The sequence below is a fragment of the Aythya ferina genome, assembly GCF_964211825.1.
Source record: "Aythya ferina genome assembly, chromosome: 1".
NCBI classification, from domain to species: Eukaryota; Metazoa; Chordata; class Aves; order Anseriformes; family Anatidae; genus Aythya; species Aythya ferina.
The window spans coordinates 127,595,056-127,616,548 of record NC_140296.1 but is presented as its reverse complement, the minus strand read 5'-3'; the positions used below and the strand labels follow the sequence as shown (position 1 = coordinate 127,616,548).

The 21,493-nt window shown below is 40.2% G+C and overlaps 1 protein-coding gene across 2 annotated transcripts; it reads right to left on the bottom strand.

Annotated features, from left to right (window-relative positions):
• Positions 1–5,789: 5,789 nt before the first annotated feature.
• FGF23 (fibroblast growth factor 23) lies at positions 5,790–19,928 on the bottom strand. Of its 2 annotated transcripts, XM_084509762.1 has the most exons (4): positions 19,326–19,928; positions 11,656–12,274; positions 9,407–9,510; positions 5,790–8,968 (listed from the first exon to the last, which is right to left on the bottom strand). In XM_084509762.1, the coding sequence occupies exons 2-4, from the start codon at positions 11,876–11,878 to the stop codon at positions 8,531–8,533; spliced, it is 765 nt and encodes a 254-aa protein (XP_084365888.1). In that variant the 5' UTR covers positions 11,879–12,274; positions 19,326–19,928; the 3' UTR covers positions 5,790–8,530. The 2 variants fall into 2 exon arrangements, with proteins under 2 accessions (XP_084365888.1, XP_084365887.1); XM_084509761.1 differs by lacking the exon at positions 19,326–19,928 and having other exon boundaries at positions 11,656–12,957.
• Between the last annotated feature and the right edge of the window lie 1,565 nt (positions 19,929–21,493).

Below are 21,493 nucleotides of genomic sequence, written 5' to 3'. Positions count from 1 at the left end.
CATTTTGAAAGTTTGGGAAGAGGAAAGGATTACAGGATTATTACAGAAGAGTAGTTTGTAAAATTGCACAATTTGCAATGAGGTGAAATACAGCAATAGGCAGAATAGCTGGGGGCTGTGTAAGTGTCTAGCTTAATCCCTTCTGCTCCTTGTCCTTGCATCTGCATCTGCTCTGGAGAAGAGAGCACTGGCCAAAGGCAGTATGAGGACCTCTAGAGAGAAGGTAGAAGAAGGTTACATCAAGCTACTATAATTCCAAAACCCCACCCAGCCAAATGAAGTAGGCCACTTTATTTTTTCCTCCATAAAAGGGTACTTTAATGCAATACCAAATGTGAGATTCTGCGTGCTTTTTTCTGGTATATCCATCTACTGGAAGCAGAGCCTGTACTGCAGACATTAATTTCATAACCCAATGCTGAGGTCACAACATGGATATTTGTGCATTTGTATTTCACTTTAAGTGGGTCCAGATTCATCCCAAACTCTATGGAACAGCTCAGAACATCATTATTTATTTTTTTTAACCAGCAGGTAATTATTTTTCCCTCTGATGTATCAACTTAATTTTTCTCTGTGTTTTAATGGCTTAGAAGAATTTTGCACCATACAGCACATCCACAACTATCCTGTGATTTCCACCTAAATATTGGTCATTTATACTAAAAGGAGTCAAACCACAGAGAACAGTATGGACTTCAGCATGACTTGTATTTCATGCATTGTTCTCAACTGTGGTGATCTTTGATTGCAATAGATATTCCTGTCCATGTGCTCCTTATACCACAGTGCCTAACTACTGTACCCTTCTTGAACCTCTACAGCATGCTGGTACTGATGCTATGTGTTCCCTTCCTTGGATTTCCATGCTATTTCTCTAATTTCTGCTTTCCTGTCACACACTTACTTCATTCCTTCCTCCTCCTCTGCAAGGTTCCGTGCTCTGAAGGCAAATCCAGCTTGAAATTGTCATGCTGCGACAAACTGCCAAGCTCTGGGTAATACCATGTAATCAGATAGTCACCTGCCATTTGTCAGCCACTCCCTTTCCTTCTCCTTTTTCTCCTTGTCTTTCACCATCATGTCAGGTCTGTAAAGAAGCAAGAGGTAACTTCACACCAGGGTGATCACGCCCTGTGGTCAATATGGGGTCAGGCTCCTTGATCTCCTACTAAGCTGACAGTTTTTGCTGCAGGTGATAGTCTGTGCAGCAGTGGTACGTGGGGTCTTGTCCTACCAATATGCCCTGAAAGCACACAGAGTACTGTCAAACCTATGAAAATACAATAAAATATTTCAAGCCTGTAACAAAACTGTTTTAACCGATTCGTACATGAGGAATAAAAACAGATGTAAACCACAGCCATAGGACATAGTCCTGAAGGAGCTGTTGACAAGAAACAGTATAAGCAACTGATGTCATCTATCTGGACTTGTGCAAAGGACTATCTGGACCACTCAGTAGAAAAGGAATGTGCTGAATAGCTGCACACAGGGAATTGCAGTCAACAGCTTTATGTCCAGGTAGAGATGAGAGATGAGTGGAATCCCTCAGCGGTTTCTGTTGGGATTGGTATTAATTAACATCTTTGTTGGCAACTAGGACAGTGGGATTGAGTGCACCTTCAGCAAGTATGCGGACCATAGAATCACAGAACAGCTTGGGTTGGAAAGGACCATAAAGATCATCTAGTTCCAACCCTCCTCCCACTAGAATAGGTTGCTCAAAGCCCCATCCAGCTTGGGCTTGAACACCTCTAGGAATGGGGCAACCACCACCTCTCTCGGCAACCTGTTCCAGTGCCTCCCCACTCTCTGAGTGAAGAATTTCCTCCTGACATCAAATTTAAAATGGGGACTCATGAGGGCCGAGCAGAGGATAACAACCACCTCCCTTGACCTGCTGACCACTCCTCTCTTGATGCAGCCCAGGATGCAGTTGGCTTTCTGGGCTGCAAGCATACACTGCCGGCTCACATTGAGCTTTTTGTCCACCAGAGCCCCCAAGTCCTTCTCTGCAGGGCTGCTCTTGAGGAGCTCTTCACCCAGTTTGTACTCCTGTTGGGATTACCCCAGTTGCAGCACCTTGCACTTAGACTCATTGAACCTCATTAAGTTCACGTGGTCCCACTTCTCAAGCTTGTCCAGGTCCCTTTTGATGGAATCCCTTCCTTCTGTTGCATTGACTGTACCACTCAGCTTGGTGTCATCTGCAAACTTGCTGAGGGTGCACTCAATCCCATTGTCTATGTCGTTGATAAAGATTTCAAGTGTACCAGTCCCAAGACAGGCCCCAGAGGGACACTACTTATCACTGGCCCCCTCCTGGACATAGAATCATTGACCACCACTCTCTGGGTGCAGCCTTCGAGCCTATCCTTATCCACTGAATGGTCCAACCATCAAATACATATCCCTCCAATCTGGAGATCAGGATGTCATGTGGGACTGTGTCAAAGGCCTTACAGAAGTCCATGTAGGTGATATAAATTGCTCTTCCCTTGTTATCTTATGCAGTCACTTCATCATAGAAGGCCACCAAACTAGTCAGGTTCTGCCTAGGATATGAAGATCTGAAAAACTATGTTTCTTATACACTGGCACACTCCTGTCTAGAACATTTTAGTGCTCCCCAGAGTGGGCTGCTGGGATCCAGCCTAGATCCTGGGGGCTCTGTATCAGCAGCAATGGTGTTCACAGGGGGTTTGTGCCTTGCTGTAGGACAACCCCATAATGAGAGGCAGGGAGGGTAAGCAGCAGGGCTCCGTCCTTCCCCATGTTCTCACTGCCTTTATCATCTCTTTGCATCACCCCAGAGCCTAGGGGTCCTGTTCTGTGAACACTGTGTATTATATTTGATTTGAAGCTACTTGGGACAACATGATAATCCATAGCAAGCATGTGGCACATTGACTCATATGACCCAACATGAGGCATGTTCTCTATGCACATCTGTGTGACAGACGGGAGAGTCAGAAGAAATATAATTTAGATTAAAGCCACATTGGGTTAGATTTCCTTTCATCCTTACAGAAGTAAATAGATGCTCCATTCAATTCACAGTTGTATAGAAGAAGATAAATCCACAGCTGAATTTATGTGGGAGCTGTTGTTCTATGTGGGCTTGTGAGTAAGCAATAATGAACAGTGAGAAAAATGCTGTAAGACTAATTAGGTGATTATTGTGCCACATTATCCTTCTCTGACACATCAAGGCTGAATTCTGCTCAGATGCAGAAATAACCCAGGGGGAACAAAAGACTGGGAAGTGACAGATGCCATAAACTACACAATAGACCAGTGAGATGGTAAGCCTGAGGTGGGATGGGTTTCCTTCTCTGTGTCTGGTTTTAGAAAGAAAGTATGCATGGTGCTGCAAAAGGAAGGAAGGAACCTCTCCCCATGATGCGGGAGATGGTGTGAAAGAGAATCCTTTGAGAGCTGAAACAGTCACTGGTGGGTGCCTGTGGGCATAGAATCACAGAATCCCTAGTCCTCTGCCATGCTATTTCTGATACACACCAAGATGCCATTGGCCTTTGTGGCCACCTGAGCACACTGCTGGCTCATGTTCAGCTGGCTATCGACCAGGGCAACTTTCCTGCCACTCTGTCCCAAGCCTATACCACTGTATTGGGTTGTTATGACCCAAGTGCAGGATCTGGCACTTAGCCTTGTTGAATGCCATACAGTTGGACACAGCTTATTGATCTAGCCTATCCAGAGCCCTCTGCAAAGTCTTCCTACCCTCAAGAGGACTGTCAGTCCCACCTCACTTGTCCCCAAGACTGAGCCCTGGGGAACACCACTCATCCTCCAACTGGATATAACTCCATTCACAATGACCCTTTGGGCCCAGCCATCCTGCCAATTTTTTTACCTAGCAAACAGTACATCCCTCCATGCCGTGAGCAGCCAGTTCCTCCATGAGAATGCTATGGGAAATAGTATCACATGCTTTGCTAAAGTCTGAGTAAACACCAACCACACCTTTTCCCCTGTCCTGTAAGCATGTCATCTTATAGAAGAAGATCAGGTTCCTCAGATTTCCTCTTGGATTATAAGGGCTTCATTCTTCTCCCTGTCTCTGTCTTCCAGCTGAGTGGGCTGTGTACCCCAAGAACAATTAGTCCTACTAATAAAGACTGAGGCATAGAAGGCATTAAGCACTACAGCCTTTTCCTCATCTCTCATCACTATATTGCTTCCCACAAACAATAAAGGATCTTTGTAGTCCTCCCATGTTTTCTTCAACCTTCTTCCAACTTTCTTTTTCTTTCTGAGTTCCAAAAGAACTGCAAGGATGCTCTTCTTCCTCACCAGCTTGTCTTTTGGCACACAGGGACAGCCTGCTCCTGTGCCTTCAAGATTTCATTCTTGAAGAATGTTCAGCCTTCCTGGATTCCTTTGCCCTTTAGAACTGCCTCCAAAAGTGACTCTGTCAACAAGGTCCCTAAATAGGCCAAAAGCAGTCCTCCAAAAATGCAGAACTCTGCTGATCACCCTCCTTGGTTTCCCAAGGATTGTGAATTTTTTTCATCTCAAGATCACTGTGCCCAAGATCACTTCCAGTCAACAAGCCCCACAAGACCTTCCCTGTTAACAAACAAGTCAACCTTCCCTGGTTGGCTCCCTCATCACCTGTGTGAAGAAGTTATCCTCCATACATTCCAGAAATCTCCTAGTCCATTTCTTCTTCATGGTATGGTTGCTCTGCAGCATGCTTCTTTTTATTTCTCTGTGCACACCTTACTGTGAATGAGCTCAAAAGGTCCCAAGGCAGTATGGAGATTTCAAATGTGTGTAAAACTAAATGATACAAGCTGATTTTTTAATGAAGTTTCTATAAAGTTTTTCATGTGCTTCAATGTTTATTGAATATTTCTGCTGTGTTTCTTCCTCCTTCAAGTACACAGGTTTAAATTTACAGCAATGGGAGGAGAAAGGGGTCTTGGAGGAGAGAGGAGAGACCCCCACCTACCTGATATCTCTCTCCCACTGAAGACCACTCTCTTCCTGGTCACAAAGTGCAACAGTACTGTGGTACAATATAATATATATATTATAATATTATATATATATATATAATATATATATTTTATATGTAATATAATATATATAACTAAGAGTGAGTGTACAGTACAGAGATCCACAGAGTGTCTGTGGTGAGGGAGCACTACAAAGAGATAATTTATCAGACCCATGGGCCCTTTGCCATTTTGAGGGTGTCTGTTAGGTCTTTGTGGGCCTGGATACCATTGCAGAAAGGGAGTATCTGCAATTTTTTTCAATCTGTGACCTGTTTGCTGCAAAACAGCCTGATCATGGCCTTAGGAATGGAGAAAGAATACTTTGTATGAGCAGCAATAAGATAGAAGTAACAGTAATTTACCTAATGCCTTTTATTATAAGATTGAGTCAGGATCACAAGCATTTCCCAGTAGGACCGAACTGTTAGACCATCAGTTTTCCATTACTTCTGTGTTGCACAAGCAGTTTCCCAGTAAAGGTAACAATCTCTTCACAGTCAGTTTAGACCCACTAAGGCTTTGTTTTTCTCATCATCTTTCGCACAACTTTCGCAGGTTTGGTACATGAAAAACCCAGGAACCTGCAATCTATGAAGCTGAGAATCACAGAGGACAGTAGGACTCACTTATCAGACACAGGTAGTACCATTTGTCCATTCAAGTTTTTTCTGAAATGGGGGGCTTGAACAAACAATGCAAAATCCACCACTCTGAGAGAAAGAAAAGTTTATTGGTATTTTATAAAAGGAAATGGTCACTATAATACATTGATATAAATATTTATAAATATTATATGGGACTTCAGACCCACTCCAATAAATAAATAAATATTGCAATATTAAAATATAAAGTAATGCTTTCTTACTAGCTGGTGATGGCCAGCATCTCCTTTGAACAACTAATTCTTTTGACACATTCACTACATTTCTTTGTAATTACAAATATGTTTTTGATGCAAAAATTACTGTGCATTCACTCTTAGCATAGGGACTAAATCTCCTGGCTACTCATGGAGTGAGCAACCCTTCTTACTTTGTTATGATGCATAAATATAGAGATGGCATAGAGATATAACCCCACAGGATTTTGTCATCAAAGCTTGATATGGATTGAGACAGAATTTGTCACGATTAAAACTGTTATAAATATATTGACTCATAGACCTGGAGCGCTCTCTGAAGCTTAGAACAATTTATGCAAAATTAAACTTTTGCTTGTGTGATTGCAGTCCAGAGGTGTCAAGGAGAAAAAGCCAAGAAGAATGGTAAAGAAATAAGTAAAAATATTAAACTGAAACACAAATAAAATGATACCTGTTCACCACATAAACAACGAGGTAAAGAGTCTTGTGGTATTTTGAATAAGCAAGAAAATACACAACCCCTGCTCTTCAATTCTCCCAGTCCATTATAATCACTTATTTTCCTTAGAAGATAATTATAAACATGATGAATTTAGAGGATGAAAAATAATAAATTGTGAGACCCAATTCTTGATCTAATCCTAATCATTTGGATTGTCCTGTGCTCCTGGGTACTTGTATGAATTGAGAATCATGCCAAGTGGCAAAACTATTGTAGCAGCAGAATCAGGCCTTATGATTATCCTAACATAACTACCTGGAGGTTGTAAATAAATAAATATTTTGTATGTGTATCACTATATATGCATATATAAATATGTTTTAAATGCTGTCAGCAGGACAGACCCTGTGCTAAATCCAGAATTTCCATGAAAAAAAAGAACTTAGTGGGTCTTACTTTGATCTTGTTACAGTGATGCAGTTCCAGTCACTTCAGTGAATTACTTCACCAGACAGTAGGAAGAACAGAACCAGAATCTAGCCTGACATATTTTGTGTTATTGCCAATAAAACTGGCCAAATGTACTATTTTCAGAATGGTGTCAGACTGTTAAATATACTAAGTAAACAAAACAGAAGGGTCTGCATCTTGACAGAAAGCACATGCACACCAAGATGTAAAACCCTTCTCATATATCCACCACACTGGATTTTTCTCCAGCTGTTGATTTCTGATGCTATTGATTTCTGCTGGAGTACATCAAGAATAGCTTTTTCAGAATTACTCAAATTTACTCCCAGGAAGATAGGATTAAAAGTAAAAGAAATAAAGGAGAAAAATAACTAAATATGTGTACAATTTTGAGTCCTGAATATAGCTTCATTAAAACCAGTGAAGCTATACTGAATTCTACCAGTTAACAGTTTGACACCTAAATTACAATGAAAAGTTCTGCTCTGCACATATCTCATCTTAACTAAAGATTTGTAAATGTCAAATGTATATATTTAGGTTATATTTTGACAAATAAACTTACCATAGCATATTCCAATCTAGATGTCTAAATTTTGTCAACATTTAGAGATTTGATCACATTAAGGTCATTTCATTCTTACAGACATAAATTATCTGATACCTGCTCAGAATTAGATAAAAACATTGATGCCAAACTTAGATTCTCCTTTTCTAAATACACAACTCATTTTCACTTATTAGATGAGAGTCTGCATTAACTGTTAATATTTTAATGTCTATGAGGCGTAATTTGCGGGGACTTTTTTCCCCAAGCACTGTGCAGAGTTAAACACTGTACAAAACAAACAAACAAACAAAACAACCTATTTGACACATTATTGGTTATTAATATTTCTGTTACTTATGTCTCTGTTGGAAATATGCAAAATTAATGAATGTTTCTACATTATGTTTCACATCATTACAACTAAGTGAATAGAGAGGTGTGACAGAAAAGGACTTAAGAAAATGGTGAAATCAGCTCCTCTGTTTCTAAACCTCAGCTTGGAATCAAGATGTGTCAGAAATGACTCTTCCTAAACAAAATTATTTGATCCTTGTTCTCCTGTCAGTTGTTACATTTTCCATGTGTGCTGTTTTTTTGTTTGTTTGTTTGTTTGTTTGTTTGTTTTGTTTGTTTGTTTTTAACAGCAGAGTGGTCACTTTTCAACTCTTATAGGCATGAAAAGAGACAAAGTTCCAATCTTAACAGCTAAAAACATATATCATAAATTTTATATAATAATATAACACACCATTGGTTAGTTAGTCTGCTGTGCTTGCAAGTGAGCTGGTAAGAGGATTCTCTGCCTCTGCTGGAATATCAATTGCTCCAGGGCCCAAGTATCTTCCAAGCTACATCAGTTTCCCATTCATTCCAGTGAATTTTGTTTCTCACTGATGCATACCAAGGGTAATTCAGACCCTAGAATATTTGGTTTGTATTATTCTTTTTGAAAATTTCTTCTTTCCAGTAAAGCAGAGTGCAACTCTATTTTTTTTTCTTTTCTTTTTTTCAGTAAGCTGTCATCTGTAAGGACAGAATTTGAAATACAGTATTTTTTCCCAGTATCTTTCAGTTTTCTAATAGCCATCTTAAGAGTCAGAAATTGAGTGTGCTAGGCACCTCCTTTTGTCTATTATATTCACTCACGCATGTCATCAATTTGCAGGTGGCCCCAGTTATCTTGTAATATAAAAGCGAGGACTCGCATACCTCCTGGCATCCATCATGGCATGTGGGTCATCTGGGTTCACCACATCATTCTGATTGATTCTCATGGGTTCCCTGGGCATGTGGGAAAAGTCTGTTTGTAGCTGCAGCTGAGATCCTAATGCAGAGACCTTTCTCTGTGGGACCAGGATCTGGTGAGGATCCATTGGATCAATATCTGCACTTCTAGTATTTCTGTGGGGCTCAGGTGTGTTGAATCGAAACAAAGGGATTTCATTTCTTCTGGACAAAAACTGGGAGTATGGTGGTGGATTCATACCAGGGAAGAAAGCTTGTTTAACTCTGCCTAAACTAACCAGAAAGTTGTGCTTGGGAGATTGGTACACATCATATCCATTTTCCAGTGTCCTATGGTTGAACACACAGTCCTCTTGATTGAAGTAATGCTTAAAAAAAAAAAAAAAAGACAACTGTGACAACTGTGATCAAAGGCAATTGGTAAAAGACAAGTACCAATTAAAGATGGAAAGAGGAATGAGCTCTTTCAGCAGGGTGTTTTCAAGCTCAGTTAAACGCAAATCTATTATGGGTGCCTACATTTTCAACTTAGGTATTATTCAGATAGCACTGTTTTCTTTCAGAGGTCTGCATTGTTTGAGCTACTCCCAACCTGTGGATCTACACTACAGCAAGACTGTAAGATCTCATTGGATCTCATTCTGCTCTCATTTATCCCAGCAGGAATTCAGCTCTACAATTTAACACAAACAAAAAAGAGAGGAAAGTTTAATTTAAATGGCAGGTTGTCAGCTTGCTTAAGCCTGAATCCTCCTGCTGTAGCTATACAGATTTGCCCTAAATGAGTCTTAGTAAAGGTGGCTCACCGATCCAAAGATGTTTCCTTTCATGTCCATGCATAGGTAGCGTCCACTCTTCACACCTGTGATTATTACACAGCCAGCACCCTCAGACTTGATCATTAAGGCACCTGTTTAAGAAAACAAAGATGTCAAATCCAGGACCCAGTTCGACATTGCACCTTTGCCTTACTGGTCCACAGAAATGGTGACTGGAAGTGTCCTCTGAGGAGTCTGAACCCACTTACCATGTGAATTGAGACTATTGTGCACCCTAGATCTAGCTGTGGCTTTGTCTGAGCTTTGGACAGCTCCCAGGGTGGAAATGCTACCAACTCTCTGGGTGCCCTGTTCCAGTACGGTAGTAGAATCTCAAAGACAATTTTATTCTAACATCCTAATTGAAGTCCCAAACCCCAATTTGGGGCTATTACCCTTTCTTCTGTCACTAGCCATGACAACGAGGAGTTTGGATCCCTCATCTTTATGACTGCCCTATAGCAACTGCTACGTGGTATTAGATTATCTTTAACCTCCTTTTTGTTGTGTTAAAAAGATCACCTCCTTAAATCTTTTTCAAAAGTTTGTGCTCAAGGTGCCTGGGCAATCTGCAAACCCTCTGCTAGACCATTTCCAGTTTCTCCACATGCGTCTTGAACTGGGGTTGCTATAGTACTCCAAGTGCAGTTTCCCTCATGACAACTAAAGGGGGAAAACTAACTTCCCCTGATCCACTGATCACAGTAGATGGCTTGTCATCTTCTCAAACTGAGTGTGCTGTATTTGATTTGGTGTCCTCTGTAACGCTTAGGTCCTACCCAGGAGAGGTGTATACACCCAGCCTCTGCCCAGTCTGTGCAGCACTTTGGACTTCTTATTTACCTGGTGTCTGAGTGGCACTGTGGCGACCTGGCAGAGATTCAGTCACCTTCCCTTTCATGACCCCTTTGTCTGATTTCCACTATTCTAACATTCCAAATATAGGTGGTTTTGTTTCAAGGCAGACATTGGCAAAACGTGATATTTTGCTGGCTGTTATTGTCGACAATTTCTCCCTGGTTCTTGACCAACATACTTAAAAGTGAATTTTATAAAACCTATAAATATGCAGGAAGAATAGCAGCAAGACAGCACAGGCATTCCTAAAAGTGTTTCATCAGCAATTCCTTAAAAGAAAAAATAGTGAAACTTGATCCCTTTTTCTCCTTAACAAATTACAACTTTTCAAAATATCTTTTTTTTTTTTTTTTTTTCCCTTATATACTTCTACACAAATATCACAAGATGTGTTTACATTTTGCATTGTGTGGGTGAAGAACATGCTATGTGGTAATGAAATAAATGACTTTATAGTGCATAGCTACTTGTGATTTGAGTGATGCTAGAAGAGAAGTAATTTTGGAATCCTATGAAATAACCCCATGTCTTAAAAAAATAAAATGTAACAAACAAATAAACAACAAGAGCAACAACATTTTTTTAACTAGTTATGCTGTTTGGGCAGGCATTCAGCCAAGGATACCTGAATTTTCCATGAAAATAAACTATGATAGAAGATTTTCGTTACAAAAGGGGATGTTTACTTCTTATGAACTCCAAAGGCGTAGCTCTTCATTTATGACAGTCTGGCCTTCTGCAGTTTCCCCCCATTTAATCAAACATGTCATGCTTATTTACCCATGTTCTATACATTGCTGAATTAGTGCCACGCACCTTCTTCAGACATAAGAATTCGAAGGTTGCCTTACAAACCAATTTTAAATAAAGAGAGCTACAGTTATATTTGAAAGGACATAACCTAGTTTTAGTATTTAGCAGCTCTCTACCCCAGAATAAAGATTCTGTGGACACAATCAGTTCCCCAACCGGTACTGCGATGACTTTCTTCAGTACAATGCTGTCACTGCAACATGAAGTAGCTCTTTGGGACATATCACCAAATTCTAATAGGAACTTCCACAAGAAACTGTAGGTAAAATCATGCAGTGAAGGATAATTCAGGTAGTTTTTGCTTGAAGAGGATTACAACAACCATAGAAATGTAGTGCTCTGAGACAATGAAAGAAATTTCCCACCTGCTATATTTCTTTGAAGCAATTTTATTTGTTAATCAAAAGAAGCATTATAATTGTGTATGTTTTCCAACCCATAGCTATACTCCTCTGTCCCAATGCCTAACAAGAGGATGGAATTTTCTACAGGTAGCAAGAAAACAAAAGTCTTGTCCTCCCTCCCCTGTTCCCATAAAGACTGAGGGTCCGTAGTAAGCTACTTACTGTATATGGTTTGATGAGGAACACCATCAATGTAGCCATCAGCATTGATTTGGAGATGGAAGCTGTTCCTCTCTGAAGATGTATACAGGTGCATCAGGCGATCTCCATTCCCCCAGCTGGGATTCAGCAGTGGAGAGGAGTTGGGAAAGGCGACTGTAGCCTTCAGGCTACAGAGTACAAGCAGCATGTGCTCCAGGCAGCAGTAGGGACTAGTCTGTTGCATGGCTCTCTGTTCGTCGTGGCTGGTTGGTATCTGAAACTTGATACTCCTCTGTGCTTCTTGCTTTCCCTTGTTTGCATGTGCCTGGAGTGAGAATTCTCGGATAGGTTCCCTTCTTCTTTGCAGAGGCTTATAAAGGGCAGCAAAATGACATCACACAGGAAAAACTTCTCCACATCCTTGATTTTTGTCAAAGCAACATTTTAAGTGTCCCAAAACCTCAAGGGAAGGAAAGCACGTAGGATCTCTGGGTAAGGTGCGGGGGGGAAAAATGTAAGGTTTCTAAAGACAGCTCACAAAAGCTAATCATATGTTCAAATGTTATCTACAACCCTGTCACATCTGAGAGCTTCCCACGCCCCTACTGTTAAATCCAGGAAGAGCACTCCACCGTCCTTTCTGTGAAGAGAAGGGAATGACCCTTTAAACTTCAGTTATCTTTTTTTTTTTTTTTCCTCATAGATGTTTATTTAGATTCCCACCTCCCTCTCAGTTTCCAAATGACATTCTGATTTGGTGAAAATACCAAATGCTACTAAAAATTTCCACAGCTGTATCAAAAGCTGACATTAGGTTGGTCTGGGCCTGATTCCCTCTTCATTATAGTATAAGTTTAACAGTGACCTTGTTGGACTGATACTTGTGCTACCCCGTTTAAGCAAGTGAAACTTGAAGCAAGTGCAGCCCATTTCAAATAAACTCTCCCTTTTCTTTCTCCTCTTTGAGTCACTAATTAATTTGAAGTTGGCCAAACATTAACTGCAAAACTAATTAAAATTAGAGGCAAAATACTTAGAATCTTCAAGAACCTGCACTGCAGATCTAGCTGACAGTCTTTTATAGAGTCATATTGGTTAGCATGGCCAGAAGATCTCAGATCTGAATCAAGACTAAAACATTCATATTGTCACATTTTTATTACTTCAGGTACAGCAAGAAAGCTTGGAAGAACTACTTAGAGACATGACCAAACTGAAAAAGTAATAAATGTAAAGCAATGTTAAAAAAACACTCCAAGAAATGAAACTTGCTTTTCAGTTGTCCTGCCAGTGTCCTGTGGTTTTACAAAAAAAAAAAAAAAAAAAAAAAAAAAAAAAAAAAAAAAAAAGAGATTAAAAAAAATATGGTTCTGTTTATTGTAAGAAAATGCTGTACTAATGGGAAATTGGGTATACAGGTAAAACACTGATGATAGGAATAACAGGTCACAAACTAGGCAGTGTTTAGATTTCTTTTTAAAATGAATATAGAACTGAAAAGAATACTAAACAATAAATTGGTCACTTTTTAAAAGGAAACACGAGGATATTAAGTGTAGCAGTCTTAAGTTCACCAATTCCAAGCACAGATATCAGTGAGTTAGTCTTTAGTTAGACACAGTGTGCAAAATTTTTAGTTCTATGAAGAACCTGTGGAGCAGTGCCATCATCACAGAATATGTTATAGCTTGACACAACTGTAAAAGTTGATGTGATTCTTTTTTTTTTTTAAATCAGCAAAATATTTCTGCCAAATACTTCTGTCACACCTGTGTAAATCTAGAGGCTTGCGTCATTGTATATACACCTGTGTAAATGACAGCATTTTTTAGCCAAAGTGTATAAGGGTCATATCTTAAGCTGAGTAGATTGACAAAACTGTCTTCACTGAGAGACATTCTAGGGTACAAATCTTTCACTGGTTATAACATCTGAAATGCTTTGCCATCTTAATTGAAAAAATAGCTTATAAATAAAGGAGTTCTTGTTTTGTTTTGTTTTAAGTGATGCATCTATTTACTGTTGAAACTATCTACTGAAGCTTTTTGGTTCAGCATTCAAACAAAAGTATTTTTTGTTTGTTCATTCGCCTTTTGCTCCCTTTCATTAGACTACCATGGAAATGTGGATATGGATACTTCAGAAGTAGTTGCAAAATTTTCCACAAGAGGCACGTATAGGGTACTGAGTCCTCTTGGAAATTTTTGTGATTTTTTTGTTAACGCACTTTTTCTGGTTTGATATTTCATATTCATCATGAAGTCTTCCTATGCTTACCATTATGCACTCATTTGATCTCTCTTTGGTGTCTTAACTACAGAGAAATGGTTCTCAGGTGTTTAAAAAATGCATTCAAGCCCTGTGGTAGCACACAGCAGTTGTGAGAACCTGATTTTTATTTATTTTTTTTTTAATGTCTCAAAGAAGCAAAGAGTTCTTTCATACGCTTAAATTGTTAGGCTTTTCAGAAGCTTCTCAGAGAGTCAGCAAAACCCCTGACTTTGCTGAGTTGTGTATTAGCAACTGGGCTAAACTCTCTACTTTTGAGGGTGATAATGTAGGTTTTGCCTTTTCATTTACATTTCTGTTTTAAACCTATCAATGTACACTGTCGGTGGTTTGTTTTGTGTGTGTTTTTTTTTTTTCTTAACAATACATTTCTTTTTTATTCCTGGTTGATCCATTTATTTTCTCTTTTGGTATGCCACTTTCCTACCCATTCAACTCTTTGCTTGATTTTTCAGCTGCATCAGTTAGAAGTAGTAACCACCCTTATTTCTCTTTTATCATTATGCTGTTATATCAGTAGTAACAATATTTTTGCAACTTCTACCACATATATTGATATTGCTTTTTTAGCTCTCTGTATTGTTCTAAGACGTTTGACCAACCAAGACAGCTTTTGTCAGTGCTGGGCTTGGCTTGCAGGTGCTTGAGAAAATTTTTGATGCTCAGCACCTTACTGGATCCCATTCTCCTCTTCCCCTCTGCCATGCCTTGCTCCCAGGCCTACTCCTGCTGCCTCCTTCCTGCTGAGGCAGCACAGGTTTGACTGTGCTAGGTGCCTCAGCTGTAATGCCTGAGTACCTCACCAGTACATGTCACACTTAGAGTACAAAGTGTGCTCTAAGTGTGACAACAGCACATGCAGCAAACAGTGGACAGAAAACACTGGATATCTGTAAATTAACAAGATAACTTTCTGTCCTGAGTAAAGTAAATGTATGGTGGAAAGTTCTGTAATTTAAGTAAATTATACACAAGACTGTAGACAAAGGGAAGTGTGTTAGGTTCATGGGAGCATCCTAAACTCTGACTTCCCCCTAGCTTAATGATGTCATGTTTCAGCCTTAGTTTTCTTTTTCTTTTTTTTTTTCTTTTCTTTTTTTTTTTAATCAAAATTTATATGTTCAACTCTATAAAACCCTGATCTCAGCAGCTATGTGTCATCTCTTCTTCAGCTGCTAGCAAAGTAACTCCTTTCCTCTATTGTTTATCACTTCAGTCAACTGCAGAGGACTTTCAGGGGAAAGGCAAGCTTTTTATTACAAATTTAAGTTACTACAAATTATTTGCTCTCAGTTACCTTTTACAGACACCTTGGAAGTGCTTTATGCACCATCAAAAAAAATCACATTAAAGAGAAGCTATTTAAAAAAATCAACATAATGTGGTTGCCTTCCAGGACTCTCCCATAAGTAAAGAGGCATGTTCCCTCACAGTGTTAGACCACCTTGATCACGTAGGAGCACCTGTAGCACTGTTGCTTAATAAAGCATATTGACCCTTATTTAAACAGGTGTGTAGCTTGTCCCTTTGCGGAACTCTGGCTATCTAGGGACAGAGAGATGTTCACCATCCCTGTTCAGTCAGCCTGTCCCCCTGGCTAGGAGCCACGTGGTAAGTGTGTGAGGCTGGGCAGGAATTGCCCCTGCAGTTCCCAGGTATCTCAGATGGCCTCAGAAAGCCTCGTGCTCTCTACTGTTTCAAAGATTGCAAGGGAGTTTGAGTTGACAGATTTGAAACTAACTCTGCTTTTAACACTTTTATTTGCATTGTGTCACTTCAAAAACATAAGAGAAACTGGGGTCTTTTTTCCCTCCCTCCTCTTCCTAAAATCACTGTAATAACTGGCTCTGGGACAATCACATCTTCAGCATTGAAAGTACAAGGGTGGAGTGCCTCTCTAGTAGTTATTCTAGGAATAATGACGCACCAAGTCGACAGTATGTACAGTGGATGCTCTGTAAGTATGTTTATGCATGAGCCTTCACCACAGACTTTACCCAGCATTGTTAAACACATCCTGAGGGACCTTATTTGGGCATCCCATTCTTGTCACACTGCCCACGACTAAAGCAAACATCCTGGCCATCCTCACCTACGTGAAACAAATGAAGTAAGAACAGCCCACTGGGTTTGGGACCGCAGCGTGTACTAGCAGTTTCTGCCATGTACTTCCAAATATATTGTCTTGGCTCTTCTATTTTTTCCCCTCAACCTTTTCTCTACATAACAGACATTTTGGAAATCTGTTTCCAGTTGTAGAAGTGCTAAATCACATGTGTCTGAAGCTCTGGAGCAGCTTCTTTGATGCCTGTGTTCACATGATGCAGGATATATGGTCTTCATGAGGAGTGCCTGTCTTTTCTTCTAGGCTCTTTTCTGTCCAGTCAGACAGAAGGCCGGCATAAGCTTTTAGCTCTCATTCACAATTCCCAAAGGGAGGTAGATTTTTACCAGTGGCTTTAGAGATTATGGGTTTTTAAAATGCAATGCTACAAAGATGGTCAGAAGCAGAAAGCCCCAGTACTTCACTATATTCTGAGGAGGAGGTTAATAAGAAATCAGACTTCCTGGTCTGTAAACATCCCAGATGGGCATTTGTGATGCTGTTTGTGCTGTTTTACTCTAACTGACTGAAATGAAGGGCCTCATTCCTCCCCCAGCTGAAATCTTTGGCAGAGCTCCCAGTCAAAGCAGAACGAGTCCCTAAAAGGTTGTGTTTTCTGAACAGAGACTGTTTCTGTCATTTTAAAGGGTCTGAATTTTCTTAGGTATTGTGGAATAGAGAGTGGTCCCAGTCTGAAATGACAGCTGCTGATATTCTCCATTTCCAAAGAGATGCTTCCAGTTCCTGAAATGGAGTTTCTCAGGCTGTGGTATCTGTTCCTTTGGGGGTGGGAAAACCCTTCCATATGCAGGGACCTGCTTCTGAACCTCAGGTCAGCACCTGGGCACAACCAACCCAGCTAATATTCTTGGTGGTAGGTAGATGAGAGGATGGACTTCGCCTAGGGTGAGAGAAATGAGAAAAGTTGGTAGGGATTTGAGGGTGAGCCCCAGAACGGGAGTATGTGGGAGGCAAGTGTTCAAAGTGAGCAGTACAAGTGTGAGGGGTACACCAAGAAGGAGAAGGCAGAGAGCACAAAGACAGACCTCTTTTCATATTTGGCTGCAGGACCTGCTGCTCTTTGTCCATGAGCAAACTCTGAGGTAATCTGCTTGAAGGACACAGGTGGCCAAACTAGGTCTAGGTGTCCTTTCCCAGTGTCTTCTGGTAGTAACTTCTCCTGATAGTCTGTGGCTTGAAATACATATATATATATAAAAAATATATGTATTTACTAAAGATATGTATTTTGACTCCTCAGTCTGCACCTTGTAATTTCATATAAAGTACCACAGCAGTGAAAGTCTTTCAAGTTAATGCTGTTCTGACACACATACTCGTAGTAGCTCTTGGGTGTTTTTTCTCCTCAAAACTAGACAGCTGAGTCAATTTGAGCTCTCATGTGGAGATCTCGGCATGCTTCCACTGAGTGTCCTTGGATGGTTGCTCTTACTCACTTCCTAGTCTGAATACTTATCTTCAGTTCAGACCACCCTCTATAAAACAAAATGCTTGTGACCAGCAGTAAGAAAATGAAACATCTGTCCATCCCTTGTTTCACTTCACTTTCATTTCTTCCCAGGATACGTCTCTGTTATTTCCTGTATTCTCTACTTGTCCAACGTAACTAAATACATGCTCTTGAGTAGCTGATTACTCCAGGCAGTAATGCTCAGCCAGGAAAGCCTGAGCAGTCCAGAAGTCCCAAGCAAAGCCGGAGCAGAGCTTTGTACATGTGAGATGAGACAGCAGGGTGCTGCGGCCTGTAGGACCTGCACAAGTGGCCAAAAGAGCTCACCTGTGGGTGCAGACTGGACTGGCTGTCGCTGGCAAGGAGGCTGCGAGGAGCTGAGGTGTGAGAGGTGGCTGGAGGAGTAACAAAGCTCTCTTTGTGATACGCAGTTTTTAAGCTTAATTATAATTCCCCCTTCGCCCCCCACCTCGCCTCTCATAGGTAAGTACAATAGCCTCCCCTTCATCTACAGGGCTGGGGAGCAAAAAGATACACTGCAGCCTCTAAAGGGCTCCTTTTGGACACACAATAGTTTAAAGGCTGGCGCTGAGCTCTTTGTGAAATGTTTTGCCCCCAAAGGCTGTTGGCTTTCACTTCCATTCTTCTTAGTACTGGAAACAAAATCAGTATAAATAGAAATGCGCCCATAGAAAATCCTCCTTTTCCTGTGCCATTTTCCATACTTGATACAAAAGCATTTGGGTGCTCAGGGCTAAAGGGAATGTTCGTTGCTTGATGCAGTTATCACATTTAGTGTTTGATTATGGGTGCTAAATTGAATTCAGATCCTCATAGCCAAATGCTACTGAAATAGTGTTGTTATTAAACTAGTCAAGGATTATTATTATTGTTATTGTTACTATTTTTTCCTCCTGCATATCAGCACACATGAAGTAGATAACTCAGTTTTCTGGATACTTTCTTTGAGGTGTGAACTCGTCTCTCTTGTAAAAATCTATTGGGGTTGTTGGCACTTAAGATGGAGTCCAATGTTGTAAAATGCAGTTTGCTAGCATGGCAAATTTTTGCTGTCTTTGAAGAGCATTTCAGTTCTCAGCTGTAATACAAGTTTGCACTTGAGAAATGAATACTCTTGCACATGGGGCTAGGAAGGATGGAGATAGCAGCCTTATAAGCAGAAGCAAAAGGTTTAAAAGAGTTTGCTTTTTATTTTTTTAAATGATAATTTCTTATTTTGTTTCCAAACCTGTTTTGGAGAGGAAAAAAATTGGTACAGTATTCACAAGCCTTAAGATTTCAGCTTTACAGAAATGATATTTGATCTAGACATAGCTGAAGGTAGTATCTGGGCAGCCCAAACTCACCACTTCATCTCTACAGATTTGCACCTGAGTTTTAGTGATTATGAAGGTTCTTATTTATTTATTTTTTTTCCTGAAGAACAGCTAACATTTTTTAAATGGACCTATCTAGCATCAGCTTGGTTTCGGGTGTCAAGAAGCAAACAAGATCCTCTCAAAATTTTGAAGAAAAACTGATATTACAAAAGATTTTTGAAATGCAACTATAAAGCATTTCTGAGTAGTGTTTGTGTTATAAATGAGGTCTCAAGTCAATCTGAATTTTGTAATATTTATAAAACAAATATTTCTAAAAGGTATAAAAGGCAAGTAAACAGCACTGGGTGTGCGGGGAGTCTACGCTCCACCAACATGCACACACAAACATCAAACATTCTAAATACACAGAACATTGCTTTACATACTAAACCCGAGTATGCCTATACATACGTACAATCAGGAAAGGCAACAAACAATAACTTACTAAAATCAAGTATGCCTATACATACGTAAAATCAGAAAAAGTAACAAACAATCCTTTAAGTTCCATGACTTAACAAGTCTCCATTTTCCATTCCTTCTGAACAATATGTCTCGCTTTAAGTTGTCAAGCAACTTGGTCTTCAGGCCTTATGTATCCCGTTCTTCCCAGATCAAAGAAAAACATATCCACCTCCTTTCCAAGGCCAATAGGCCTGGGTCAAAAGGCATGTCCAGGTCAGCAGGGGGTGTAACAGCAAAAGCCTTCGATGGCTGTAGCAGCAGAGGGGCCGATGGCATAGTAGTCGGATCAGTAAAGGAGCCCGCAGCTCCCTCACTATCTGGCAAGCCACACATTTCTGACGTGGCCCCACATGGCTCTTTAAGGCCTCAGAAACTGCTTGCCAGGTGGCGAGCAATCCCACTGCAACCTCGCCATTTTTAGTTGCAGAGTCCCACACCTTGACCTCAGTTTGGTCCCATATTTCAGGGTCATAAACTGTCCAATTGTTAATAAGGAGAATAAGCTGTAAGGTTACCAGGACAGTCTTTGTTCCTAAGGACGTATGATTCCCCATAATGCGCAACTGCTTACCAGCAAGGGGCAGTTGTGTGCGCGGCTCCGCTTCTCTCAGCTTGAGCTTCTCTCCAGCTCCAGTGCGCCTGTTTCCAGCGACTTTCAGTACAAGCTTCTCTGAGCAGTTTGCTGAGTCTGGCCGAACCTATCTTCATGAGGCAATCAAAATGTCTGTTCCCATCCTGGTCTCCATTCTGCCAGCCTGTTCCTCTTCACTTCTTTTTCATCATGCTGCCCTTTTTTTTTCTTTTTTTCTTTTCTTTTTTTTTTTTTTTTTTTTTTTGAGGCCAGGCTTCCCTCTTATACCCTTCTCTCCACAGCAGTTCTTTTCAAAACAACTTTTCATTGGTCAAACAACTTTGAATGTAACAACAACAGCAAACACCCAGAAACATCCATGCCTTAATGGCTGGAGAACAAGAGAACCATCTGGAGAACAAGAAACCGGAGACTGCATGGAGTCTCCTGAATCACCCTTCTTTGTTCCCTCTAAACTCTTTTATATTCCTGATGGCCTCGTCATTAAGAGTCTAATGTTATCTCAACCACGGGGCTTTCCAACCCCCATGGCCACATTACCAAATCTCCCCCTTCTTTATTAATATCAACCATTTTCTCGACACGAATTACCACTCCATATATAACAGTTTGCAAACCAAACTAAGTAGCATTAGGTACTGAAAAGAGGAGGAATCAAAACTAAATAAACCAGGAACAGAACACACAATGTAATTTTTAATTTGGTCTGGGAAAAAAAAAAAAAAAAGAAAAAAAAAGTTAATGAATTAATCCCAATGATCTCCATGGATAATGCTTTTTTTTTTTTTTTTTTTTTTTTTTTTTTTTTTTTTTTTTCCCAAATGGTCTTCTCTAACAATCTTCTCTAACAGTCCTTTGTAATGGACAATTTCTGTACTAAAACTGCACATTAAAATCCATTAAGTTTCGGTCTATTATGGTAAAATATACTACACAAATTGCAAAAATGGAAATTTCCCTTGGAGAAAAATTCAAAATTCTTCCCATAAGAGTGATGTAGCACTGGAGTAGATGCCCAGAGAGGCTGTAGCCCACAACCCTGGAGATATTCAAAAGCAGACGGGGCAAGGTCCTAAGTGACCTGATTCAGCTTGGCAACTTACCCTACTGTGATCTTGGGCTGGACTAGAAAGCTCCAGTGTCCCCTTCCCACCTAAATCTTTTTGTGATTCTGTGACATTGGGTATGGTAATGTATGCCATGACATTTACTGGCAGCTTCAAATAATAGGATCATTTTCCCTTGTTAGTAAGAAGACAAGAATAGACAATAAATTGTGTTCTAACCTAGTTCTAAACTTACTTCAGTCTCTTTGGTTGAGACGTTTTACTCCATTGATTCTGCATTCTGGAAGAAGAGATGGAAAGGCTTAGGTCAAAGAAATGACTGGAAAATGCAAAGAGGGAGGGGGGAGACCCTGAAACTGTCAAAAGACAAAATATGCAGACAACCTCATCATCAGCCAAGGGCCCTTCTGCTGTGTGACAGTGACGACATGGCATGCGACTGATTTGGTTAGAATTGCTTCAACACAGTTCCATGTGTTGTTCTTCAGC

What these genes read in the sequence shown, in the direction of transcription:
- FGF23 (XM_084509762.1), bottom strand. Translation starts at nt 11,878, where the DNA reads ATGCAACAGACTAGTCCCTACTGCTGCCTGGAGCACATGCTGCTTGTA. An exon ending in TCCTCATCAAACCATATACA is followed by an intron (nt 9,511 to 11,655) that starts GTAAGTAGCTTA and finishes TTTCTTAAACAG; the next exon opens with GTGCCTTAATGATCAAGTCT. An exon ending in AAGGAAACATCTTTGGATCG is followed by an intron (nt 8,969 to 9,406) that starts GTGAGCCACCTT and finishes TTTTTTTTTAAG; the next exon opens with CATTACTTCAATCAAGAGGA.